A 12,970-nucleotide genomic window follows, 5' to 3' on the forward strand; every position below is an offset into this window, starting at 1 on the left:
TCAGTCTTAGGATGATAATGACCCCTTTAAAGACAGAATGATGAAAGGAAATTGGGTCATTGGTGACATTATTGACATTACTAATGAGCCAAAGCAGTAAATGTCTAAATCCATCCACACTTATTGTATTTTTCACTTAAAGAAGTCAGTAAGTTCTCGTTATCACTGAGGATAGTTTGAGATTTTGTTTTCAGATACTGGCCAACAAAAGAATTCTAAAAGATACAATGATAAATATATATTGTTGTGCAACGATTGTAGAAAACATCTGGGATATAAAAAATTTACCACTTTTTAAAAAAAATTTTATTTATTCATTTGAGAGAGAGAGAGAGAGAAAGCATGAGAAGTGGAGGGTTAGAGGGAGAAGCAGACTCCCCGCTGAGCAGGGAGCCAGATGTGGGACTCAATGCCAGGACTCCCGGATCATGACCTGAGCTGAAAGCAGTCACCTAACCAACTGAGCCACCCAGGTGCCCCTACCACTTTTTTAAATCTAAGAAAAACCATTAAAATCAGCAAATTCATAGAAGCAGACATTAAACAAAAATTCACATAACTGGAAATTGTACCTAGGTTTAACAAGAGAATCATTTGAAGATTTCATCTTGTTACCTGAGGTAAAATTACTTACCTGGAACTGCACTATGTCTGTATTCTATCTTGTGCTGGGGATTCTTCCTAAAAAAGAAGGAGAAACCAAAAATAAGATCTAGTTTTTCTAATCACTAAAAATTAGTAGGGATATTTAATTAAACTAGAACAACAACAACAAAACAGAATACTTACTAATCTACAAATAAAATTAGGCCCCAATAAGCTTCTTACTGAAAAGCATTTGCTTTTTTCGTTGTTAACTATAGCCACCATGCTGTACAAAACCATTTTTTTTAAAAGGATTTATTTATTTGAGAGAAAGAGCACAAGCCAGGGGAGAGGCAGAGCGAGTGGAAGAAGCAGTCTCCCCCTGGCAGGGAGCTTGACATGGGGCTTGATCCCAGAACCCTTGGATAATGACCTAAGCCGAAGGTAGATGCTTAACTGACTGAAACTCCCAGTTACCCCCAAAGCACTTGCTTTTTAATTACAACATTAAATGCTTATTATATGCCAGGCATATTTCTAGATGCAAAGATATCCTGGTGAACCAGACAAAAGTTTTTCCCTCATGACTTACTGGAGAAAAATAGTATGATATGAAGAACAAGATGTCATATTCCCAAAATGTAACATATTATATTTCTAAAATGTCAATGCCATATATCACATATATAAAAATACAATGTATAATCGTGTATAAAACAGAAAACAAAATATCAAATACGTGTGTATATGTGTTTGTAATCTCTAAAAGGATACTTTTATGGTCTTCTTGAATCCAAAGACAAAAGCATCTAAGTCATGTCTCTAAAGATCCCCAATTGTTAGGAGAAAACAGAAAAGGCAATTTGCATTGAGAAATGTATACGACATACTCCAAAGTCAAACAGAAATTACTGTTTGGGTATCTGTTTTTGATTATATGTACCTATGATCCTTCTATTATTTTATTAGTTAAATGAATGTTGGGATATGCTATATATATAAGACATTCTCCAGATAATACAAAACTGCCCAGGCAGCAAAATTCCAAATCAGTAACTGGTTGATCACGACCCACTTGATGGGTACCTCTCTTAGGGGACTCACACAGGAGAGCTGGGGTACACTGACAATAGGCATGTGCTAAGGTACACAACTCATACAAAGCTGTTGTGAGGATTCATGAAGAATACAGAGAAAATCCTTAGTCTAAGGGCATGATAGGTTGTAAGTAATGAATGTTAGCCATTGACACATCCATCATTGGTTCAATAAATAGTCATGGGGCACTAATTACATGTCAGGCTCTGTCAGGTGTCAGGGACATTTCTAATTGCTAATATCTCTTCTTTCTTGGGATCACTTTTCATCTGTGAGCATTAACACACTACAAGATTGCAACCACACAGTTAATTAGGGTCATAACTCAACAGTTTCGAAAAGTGGAAAAAAGATTCTAGAAAAGATTGTGTATTTGGGATAATTAACCCAAATCTGACCTTTTAGTGGAAAAGACACTTCAAAGTTGAGAGAAAGAAACTGGACAACTTCAACGTGGCCAAGAGAGCTGCACATGAACAAAACTGCAGGGATGATCTGTGGGAAGACTGAACACACCAGCACAGCTCACTGACTTGTTGAATGCAGTCTATGAAAATGTAGTTAATGCTGAACGTCAGAAGAGGAGGAGCAGAAACATGAGGGAGAGGGACAATAATACCAATAACCTGGAAAAAGACTGTTGGTCATTTGGGAGTATTTTTGGCAACCTTTTGCAAAATCTTTTTGTGTGATAAAATTAAATACTTTGGAAGCTTTTTGTTTTGAAAAAAAAATGGCAAACCTACTGAAAAATAGCAAGATTAGTACACTGAAATTTCGTATACCTCTGTTGAGATTCTTCAAGTGTTAATAATTCTATATAGAGGGCGCCTGGGTGGCTCAGTGGGTTAAGCCGCTGCCTTCGGCTCAGGTCATGATCTCGGGGTCCTGGGATCGAGTCCCACATCGGGCTCTCTGCTCTCTGCTCGGCAGGGAGCCTGCTTCCCTCTCTCTTTCTCTCTGCCTGCCTCTCTGCCTATTTGTGATCTCTCTCTCTCGCTGTCAAATAAATAAATAAAAAAATCTTTAAAAAAAAAAATTCTATATAGATGTCCAATTGTTGTTATCATTATTACTATTTATAGTCTTCTGAGATTTAAAACCTTTTTCTCCATTTTAATATATATATTTTTCAGGTCCCAAGCAGTCCCAACTTTTCCCACTTTGCTCTTAAGAATTACGAAGAAATTTATTGAACAGCTAAATATAGTCTTAACTGTTTGCTACTACAGCCTCTTTCAAAAGCTGCTTTTAGAAAGTCTCAAGTAAGTGAATGTCTGTTTTTAGAAATAAGTACAGAAATAGTACAGAGGACCTGAACAGAATTTTTCCAAAGAAGACCTATAAATGGCCACCAGACACATGAAAAGATGCTCGCCATTACAAATCAAGGAACTGCAAATCAAATCCACAATGAGATGTTACCTTACACCTGTCGGAATGGCTAAAATCAAGAACAACAAATAACAACAAATAACAAGTGTTGGTGAAGATTTGAAGAAAAAGGAACTCATGTGCACTACTGGTAGAAATGTGAATTGGTGCAGCTACTGGCAGAAAACAGCATGGAGGTTCCTCAAAAATTAAAAACAGAAATACCATATGATATTTACCCAAAGAAAGAAACACTAATTTGAAAGAATATATGCACCCCTATGTTTCTGTAGCATTATTTATAATTGCCAAGATATGGAAGGAACCCAAGGGTCTATCGATAGAAAAACTGATAAGGAAGATGTGTGGTGTGTGTGCGTGTGTGTGTGTGTAATATCATAGACCCATTAAAAAAGGATGAGATCATGCCGTCTGCAACAACATGTATAGCGCTAGAGGATATTATGCTAAATGAAATAAGTCAGACTGAGAAAGACAAATACCATATGATTTCACTCATACGTGGAATCTGAAAAAACCCAAGTGAATAAACAAAGAAACAAATAAAAACAGAATCAGACCTATAAATGCAGAGAACAAACTGATGGTTGCCAGAAGGGTGGAGGTGGGAGGATGGGGAAAATGGGTAAAGGAGAGTGGGAGAAAGAGGCTTCCAGTTATGGCATGAGTAAGTCAAAGGAATAAAAGGCACAACATAAGGAACATAGTCGATACTGTAATAGCTTGTATGGTGACGGATGGTAGCTACCCCTGTGGTCAGCAGAGCATAATATATAAACTTGTTGCACCGTGTTGTATACCTGAAATTCATGTAACATGTGTGTCAACTACACTCAAATTAAAAAAAAAATACAGAAATGGAACCAAAGAGTTTACACACACTCAAGTACAGTTTATGCACCAAATACCAGTTAAAAGACTGCTGATAACAGCTGTCACCACCACAGAGACTGAAAGTGAGAATTACTGTTTTTAAAGGCAAACAGGCTGGGGGCCTGGGTACTGATTCAACCTTCCAGTTGCGGAAGATAGTTCCCGCTTCTCCATTATCTTGAAGCACAGCCACAGTGGCCCTCACAAACCCCGCCTATATAATATCATCTCACATACTGCCTAGGAAAAGGCAAACCACTTCAGAAAAAAAGATGAGGAAAAATGTTTTACATTTGTATATTCCCAAACAGAAGAGCAGAAAAGTGTATTTTGAAATTTTGTACCCAGAAAAGGAAAAGATTTTCAGCTCCATGTACAGATTTTCATCTGCCTTAGAAGGGGGGAATGTTGGGGCACCTAGGTGGCTCACGGGGTTAAAGCCTCTGCCTTCAGCTCAGGTCATGATCCCAGGGTCCTGGGATCGAGCCCCGCATCGGGCTCTCTGCTCAGCGGGGAGCCTGCTTCCTCCCTTCTCTCTCTCTGCCTGTCTCTCTGCCTACTCGTGATCTGTCAAATAAATAAATAAAATCTTAAAAAAAAAAAAAAAGAAGGGGGGAATGTTTCTTAGAGGCTCTGATAATAGTTTCCATCCTTTCCTAGAAGAACTTGCTATTTTCATTACAAGACAAGCGTAGCGGCACCTGGGCGGCTCAGTTGGTTAGCATCTGTCTTTGGCTCAGGTCATAATGCCAGGGTTCTGGGATCAAGCCCCACATCAGGCTACCTGATTGCAGAGGAGTCTGCTTCTCCCTCTACTTACTGCTCCCCCTGCTTGTACTATCTGTCAAATGAATAAATAAAATCTTTTTAAAAAAAGACAAGTGTAAGACCATAAAGGAAACCAGAAGAAACTAGTCGATTTGATACTTTTCTACATTTAAAGGCCAAACTTCCAATTTCAAACAAAAGGATTATCATCAGTACAGTTTTTGCTTGAAAACGAAGAAAAAATATCTTCTGTGACAAGTCCAAAAATTTTCTCTTTAGAACTTTGGGATGTATTTCCAAGTATATTTTCTTTGTTGATGATAAGTATAACTCTCAGAATAGACTTTAACAGGAAAATTAGCCAAAAAGAAAAGATAATATATCACATGCAAAAGCACATACTCAAAATAAAAATAAGTTTTAGACATGTCTTGTTCATGTAGCAATTTAAATGTTAAAAAAAAAAATCAGTATTCTGAATGTTAAATTCTTAAATTATGCCCTTCTTCAAGGTGTCCTGTAATCCCAGTCCCAACCTTTATTTGCAGTTCCAAGCCTTGATTTCTACTCCAGGAGAGTATTTTTGTTTTTTTGCCATCAGTAGGTACTTGCTCACAGCGTTTTTGCCAAGAACGTTCTTCCACTATACACTGCCCAAGTTCAAATCATACCTCCTTTAGGAAGGGAATTCTGATAATCACTGGGACACAGCCCTAGAATACATGGTCCATATCTACCATTGGGTGCTCACTACATAATTTTTTTAAAAAGATTTTAATTTATTTATTTGACAGAGAGAGACACAGTGAAAGAGGGAACAGAAGTAGAGGTATTGGGAGAGGTAGAAGCAGGCTTCCCACTGAGCAGACAACCTGATGTGGAGCTCGATCCCAGGACGCTGAGATCATGACCTGAGCCAAAGGCAGACGCTTAACAACTGAGCCAACCAGGTGCCCCTCACTAGGTAACTTCTTATAGTGTCATCTAAATTTTCAACACTGTGTGTGTGTGTGTGTGTGTGTGTTCTCTATCATCTATCAAATGAGCCACTAGAAGCCACAGAGTTTTTCTTGCACCTTTTAATATCTTTTATAGCACCTTTCACAAGGCAGTATTCACCTGTAGTTTTAAAAATTCATCTACCAGAATGTTGATTTTTTTAAGGTAAAAGTTTTTTTTAATTAAGCTTTTACATGTTTCCAAATTGGTGAAAAATTTTATATTTTCCTATTTAATAAGAAACTTGTTTTTGTTAACTTTACTACTGTTTCTTAAAATAAGTGTTGAAAGGAACTTGACAGAATATTATCAATATTGTATTGTCAATATTGTCAGCACATACCGAAGTTTAAAATTCTCACTGGCTGGAGCACAAAAAGCAGTTTCTAGTAATTTTGAGACTGGTAATAAGTGTTTTTGAGTTCATGTTAACACTTAACCTTTTTATAGTAATCCTAATCCACGAATCCTAATGTTTTCAGAAACCTATCCTTTGAAAGGTGTTTTTTTTACTGGAAATTTGCCAGAGAATGCCTATTCTCATTAGGTTGGAAAGAATGTCAATGTGCTGAAATTGCTTTATATTCACACTTACAAAGTTAATAATCCAAGTACTCACTGAATCTTTTTATGCAAACCTAAGACTAAAACATGTTAGAATTTCCTGCCATTAACAATTCATATTACTTCTCCAGGAAACAATGAAAATGTAGCAATCATATAAAGCAGACTCCACTGCAATCAGGTTCCTGAGATACTGACTGGTCAGCATCACCCGACACTTAGCTCTAGTCAATCAATCATGCATGGAACACAGGAACACACAGTCCTTCACAAATGCTTAAGAGATAGATGCCACCGTGTTCTGGATCTGTCCTCATTTGGCTGGTTGAACTTTGGACCACTGGCATTGCTATGGAAGGGGTTCAGGTTTCAGGATCAGAAGGGCTGATTATGAATTCAAACTATACCTTTTATTGCTTGTGTGATTCATGGAAAGTCCTATAAACCAAGTTACCATTTACTCATCTGTAGAGTAGGGATAATACTGCTTAGCTCACACAGGGTTGTTTCGAGGGTTAAATGAAGTAATAGATATAAACACTTATAGGCTATTTAAGTACATTCCACGTGTCAGCTATTTTTATAGAAACAGAAATTAATTTTACTTTAAGACAGCCAACAATGTGTGAAAACTATGTGCCAGTAAAAGTAACTGCCAATTAAAAAGTGCATATGGAATGAAAAAAATAAAAATATTTGAAAGTCTATTAAATAACAAAATATGGGGGAGAAAGTATTGCCAATTAATACTAAATAGCTAAATTTTGTTTTTAATAATACATATTATTATGATAGAATATTTTCCTCATCATACTTCACATATTCATGGAATATTTTCCTTTTTTTTTTTTTTTTAAAGATTTTTCTATTTGTCAGAGAGAGAGAGAGAGAGAAAACACGCGCAAGCTGGGGGAGAGGCAGGCAGAGGGAGAAGCAGACTCCCAGCTGAGCAGGGAGCCCGATGTGGGGCTTGATCCCAAGACCTCGGGATCATGACCCCAGTCCAAGGTAAATGCTTAATTGACTGAGCCACCCAGGCATCCCTATAGAAAATTTTCTAACACTCACCTGTGCACATCTCATTTTCCAAAATCAGTCATTTCATAACAAGGCAGAATGTCTTTTTCATATAACCCTGGGTTAAGGCTAAGTGGCTGTTTTGTGCAGCTCTGTGGGGGCACATGAGCATTTGAGATAACTTTCAAAGATAATGCCAAATTCCATCCAGGACTTTTTCCTAATAGTGAACGGAAATACTCAGAGTTCATTCATAAAAGATTTACATCCATCTTTTTTGCAAATGGCATTTTCTGTAACTTAGCAGACCTCAAAATCCTTCCTGAGTTTTTTTTTTATTACTCAATTATTAATGGCAATATTTGGTTTCTGAACATAAAATACACACCCCTAACCATACCAAGGTTTCAGGAGCTGTTATATTTTAAAATATACATTTCAAAAAAAATTCTGATTTTAGTGATATTGGTATTAGAATGAATACATATCTGAAGGAAGAACACTCCAGGAAAAGGACATGGCAAATGTCTGTAAATTTGCTAAGTCCCTGAGGTAGGAAACAAGCTAGGGTATTTGGAAAAACACACAGATTTGTGTGTTTTGAGCAAAAGCTCAAGGAGAATGAATGAGAAAGAAAACAGTACAATATGTAGTAAGAGAAGGACTTGTAAGCTATAGTAAAGAGTTTTGTGGGAAAATATTGGGAGATTCTGATTAAGAAAACATGATACAGGGACGCCTGGGTGGCTCAGTTGGTTGAGCGGCTGCCTTTGGCTCAGGTCATGATCCTAGCGTCCTGGGATGGAGTCCCATGTTGGGCTCCTTGCTCGGCAGGGAGCCTGCTTCTCCCTCTGCCTCTGCCTACCTCTCTGCCTACCTCTCTGCCTACTTGTGATCTTTCTCTCTCTCTCTCTGACAAATAAATAAAAAAAATCTTAAAAAAAAAAAAGAAAACATGATACAACTTAATTTTAGAGAATCGTTCTGGTTGCTTATGGAAAATGAACCACAGGAGGGCAAGAGGAGAAACAAGGGTATCAGTTAAGAAGCTACTGCAGGGGGCACCTGAGTGGCTCAGTGGGTTAAAGCCTCTGCCTTCGGCTCAGGTCATGATCCCAGGGTTCTGGGATCGAGCCCCGCATCGGGCTCTCTGCTCCGTGGGGAGCCTGCTTCCTCCTCTCTCTCTGCCTGCCTCTCTGCCTAGTTGTGATTTCTCTCTGTCAAATAAATAAAATATTAAAAAAAAAAAGAAGCTACTGCAGCACTTCAGAGGTAAGAGGTGGTAGTTATGACTAAAACAATAAGAGGTGGGGAAGACAGAAGTGCTCAGTGCCTAATATATTTTCAAGGACGAAATGGCAAGAACTGTTGATGGACTGAAAGAGGGAAGTGAAGAAAAGAGAAAAATCAAGGCTGTTTCTAGGTTTGGGGCCTAAATACTGTGGGAACGGTGAAGTCATTTACACAGGTGGAGAACACTTGCGAAAGAGTTGTTTTCATGTTAAAAATCCAGAGTTCTGTTTCAGATGTACTAAGTTTGAACTACCTATTTTACAACCAAGTGTATGAGTCTGGAGACATTTAATTGAATCAGATGCCCTCAGGAGTAAGAACAAATAGAGAAGGACCTCATTCGGGGAACAGATCCCTGTTGCTCAGTGATAATTACAGGTAGGGAAAAAGAAGAGGAGGCAGGAGAGAAGGCTAAGGAAGAATGAGCCAGGAATATGACCAGTCTGATTTTATGGAAATGAATAAATTGCTTTCTGCTCTGGGTATTGCCATTACTGAGTATAGGACCCTGGAACACAAATGATCCAACCTCTGCGTTTCCCATGTTTTCATGAGGAACTGAAGCCCAGGAATATCAAATGACAAGCAAGGTCATGCTACAGAGTTGGTATACCCATCCAGAACCCAAGTCCACTGACACTGTCTCTCCACCATAAAGTGTTACCTAAAGATTAACTAGGCAATGGTAACAAGAACAGAATCATACTTTTTATTTTTGTTTATTTCCAAAGATTTTGTAACTTAATACCAAAACTTAATACTCACAATTTTAAATGAGCATGAAATACTATTTTACATCAGCTCCTATAAATAGTGACCCCTGGCTTGCTGGATGCTCAGTATTTGCTCAGTGAGTAAGTGATCATACTCTATTTTTGTTTTCATTCCAAAATAATTTATCTTGCATTTTTGAAAGTCAATATCTATTTTAAAATATAAAGCAAAAAACATGAATCCTATGGTATCAAATATCTAAGTCTCAAAATTTAGAGGAAAAAGAAGAGTTAGTTAATATGGTCTTTATTAAATAATAAAAGAGTAAACCAGCATAAGATAGTAGAAAGTAGACAATCTGTTAATTGAACATCATTACATTTACTATCCATGCCAAAACAGCTCTGAAAATTCTTATATACATGCAATTAATGCTAAACATAAATTTCTCATTATGAAAATAGATGCATATTCAAATAAAGAAGTAAGAAAAACAAAACCACAAAAGACATTCCAGTACATTTTTTCAAGGCTATATAGACATAGTTGATGTTGTCACTACTATTTCTAAATGTAATTTAAAAAAAATTATAGCCAACTCTTAGGTAAAACTGGATAGCTAAGCCTGTGTATGTAGTCTAAGACACTTTCTTTTAAGATGATATTCTTACACGTGATTAAAGAACTGCAAGCATGGCAGGCACTGATAGGTTACTTCCTCTATATGCAGATCCTACAAAAATGGATTAAGATTCTAACAACTTTGATTATTCTTAACCATAAATAAAATGACTAGGACACTTGGGTGGCTCAGTCCGTTAAGCGGCTGCCTTAGGCTCTGGTCATGACCCCAGCATCCTGGGACTGAGCCCCACCTCAGTCTCTTTGCTCAGTGGGGAGCCTGCTTCTCCCTCTGCCTGCCCCTTCCCCTGCTTCTGCTCTCTCACTCTCTTGCTCTCTCTCTCTGATAAATGAATGAATGAATGAATGAATGAATGAATGAATAAATAAATAAATAAAATCTTGGGAAAAAAAAAAAGATTGATGGCCTCACATGATTGATTCCGGGAATCTCAACTACTAGACAACTACAGATTCCCTATTAAAACCTACTTATTGGGCGCCTGGGTGGCTCAGTGGGTTAAGTCACTGCCTTCAGCTCAGGTCATGATCTCAGGGTCCTGGGATCCAGTCCCACATCGGGCTCTCTGCTCAGCGGAGAGCCTGCTTCCCTTCCTCTCTCTCTGCCTGCTTCTCCTGTGATTTCTCTCTGTCAAATAAATAAATAAAATCTTTAAAACAAAAAAAACTAAAACTAAAAAAATAAAATAAAATAAAACCTACTTATTTTGCCTCAAATAAAATAATATGGATTTACGTTAAACACACATTCCTAATTTTTATGAAGCAGCTCCCAAAAATCAGTATCCTCTGGTCTGAAGTGTACATCTGCACATATGATCAATTAAGATAATATTGCAATACTTTGGAATACTTTTCAAAAATAAAAGAGGAGAGGCGCCTGGATGGCTCAATCGACTGAGCAAATGACTCTCGGTTTGGGCTCAGGTTATGATCTCAGAGTCCTGAGACTGAGACCCATGTCGGGCTCCAATCCGGATGTGGAGCCTGCTTGAGATTCTCTCTCTCCTTCTCCTCCTCCCCTCACCCTGCTCATGAGCACATGCATGTGCACTCTCTCTCTCTAAATAAAAAATATGAATAAATAAATAAGGAAATAGCAAAAAAGTTTAGATCATGGCTATAAATTTGGATCAACAAATAACAAAAGATAATAAATTTTCTTACTATCAAATATACTTTTTTAAAAATGAGTTATGCTTGTCGCAAAACACTGTGTTCTTTCAACTATACAGATCACGTTGCAGATTCATGACAGTGAGAGCACTTACAGTTGATAACTAATACACTTCCTTACACCATCCCTCTTAGAAGGTATTACAATTATAAAAAAATAAAAAGTAGGTCATTGGCTTCCAAAAAACATCAAGGCACCAACATTTTCATTTGCATAATACATACCCGCCTTAAGTGTTTAAATCTGAGGCAAGGTATATGAGTTTGACTTCACATTTTTACACTAAACTGGTTGCAGATGGATTCCATTCATTTTAGCATATATATATTCTAAAGTTAGTGCCTAATTTAACAAACAAGAACAGGAGTAATACACTGCATAAAATCCTATTACACACCAGAGGAAGTGAATGAGTCAGAAGCAAGCACAGCAATCACTGGGTTATATTAGACATTAAGTATCTAATGTTCTATTTCCGACAAGTATTAAGCTAATCAAATGCATTAAACTGAGCACCTCTTCTGACAGACTATAGTGTACAGCACAAAAAGAATAAATCAGATTTACTAATGGGCGAAGTACTTAAAATGACAACATTAACTAGTTCTTTCCTATTACCATTTTTTCAGGTTTATTTAATTTTGTGAGGTTTAAGGAAGTATAATGTCAGAAAATTTTAGTAATACTTATAGTCTAGAAAAGAACAAAATTTAATAAATAAATATCTTTTTAAAACTTCAACCTCTTATTTATTTTTACTATAGTATGCATTTAATTTGTGATTCATACCTGTTTTTCTGTTTTACTCATTGGAATGAATGGCTGAAAATGTAATACATCCATGTATGTGTACTTTGCTGTTTTTGTATTTGCTCGATCATGATAAAAACTTTGACCATAGACAGCAATACTTGGAAATACACTACCACATAAATGTAGGTAGCTGACATAGTATAAAACTAAGATTATCTAGCGTACTGTGCACAGCTGCGATCACCTACATATTTCAAAAAGAGAAACTGAGTTGCACACATTCAAGGGATTAGAAAGTCAAACCAGAAAACAAAAAACCAAAAACCGGAGGAGTCAAGATGGTGCAGAAGTAGCAGGCTGAGACTACATCAGGTAGCAGGAGATCAGCTAGATAGCTTATCTAAACATTACAAACACCTACAAATCCAATGGGAGATTGAAGAGAAGAAGAACAGCAATTCTAGAAACAGAAAATCAACCACTTTCTGAAAGGTAGGACTGGCGGAGAAGTGACAGGAAGATTTCCCAAAACGACGGGAAGATAGACCGTGGGGGGAGGGGCCGGCTCCCGGCAAGCGGCGGAGCAACAGAGCACAAAATCAGGACTTTTAAAAGTCTGTTCCACTGAGGGACATTGCTCCAGAGGCTAAACCGGGGTGAAGCCCACGGGGGGTCAGCGTGGCCCCAGGTCCTGCAGGGTCACATAAGGATCGGGGGTGTCGGAGTGTCGCAGAGCTCACGGGTATTAGAACGGGGAAGCCGGCTACAGAGACAGAGCTGAGGAGTGAGCTCTCAGCTCGGGGTTACCTTGAACCGGTCGCAGGCTGGGTGAACTCAGAGCACGGCCGGAGGCCCGGGATACAGGAGTGACTGGGCGCTGTTCTCTGGGGGCGCACTGAGGAGTGGGGCCCCGGGCTCTCGGCTCCTCCAGGCCGGAGACTGGGAGGCCGCCATTTTCATTCCCGTCCTCCGGAACTCTACAGAAAGTGTACAGGGAACAAAAGCTCCCGAAAGCGAACCGGAGCCGATTACTTAGTCCGCCCCGGCAGTGCAATTCTGCTTCCCGCAAAGACACTTGAGAGTCACTACAAC

At 38.2% G+C, this 12,970-nt stretch overlaps 1 protein-coding gene across 2 annotated transcripts in view; it reads right to left on the bottom strand.

The window, feature by feature from the left end:
* The window catches only part of APLF (aprataxin and PNKP like factor), an 88,271-nt gene that overhangs the window by 13,676 nt on the left and 61,625 nt on the right, over window positions 1-12,970 (bottom strand). For both annotated transcript variants that reach the window (XM_045979994.1, XM_045979993.1), the window contains one exon: window positions 635-681. In XM_045979994.1, the coding sequence (XP_045835950.1) occupies window positions 635-681 (47 nt within the window). The remainder of the gene's footprint in view (window positions 1-634; window positions 682-12,970) is intronic.

This window comes from Meles meles, chromosome 15 (genome assembly GCF_922984935.1).
Source record: "Meles meles chromosome 15, mMelMel3.1 paternal haplotype, whole genome shotgun sequence".
In the NCBI taxonomy this organism is placed as follows: domain Eukaryota; kingdom Metazoa; phylum Chordata; class Mammalia; order Carnivora; family Mustelidae; genus Meles; species Meles meles.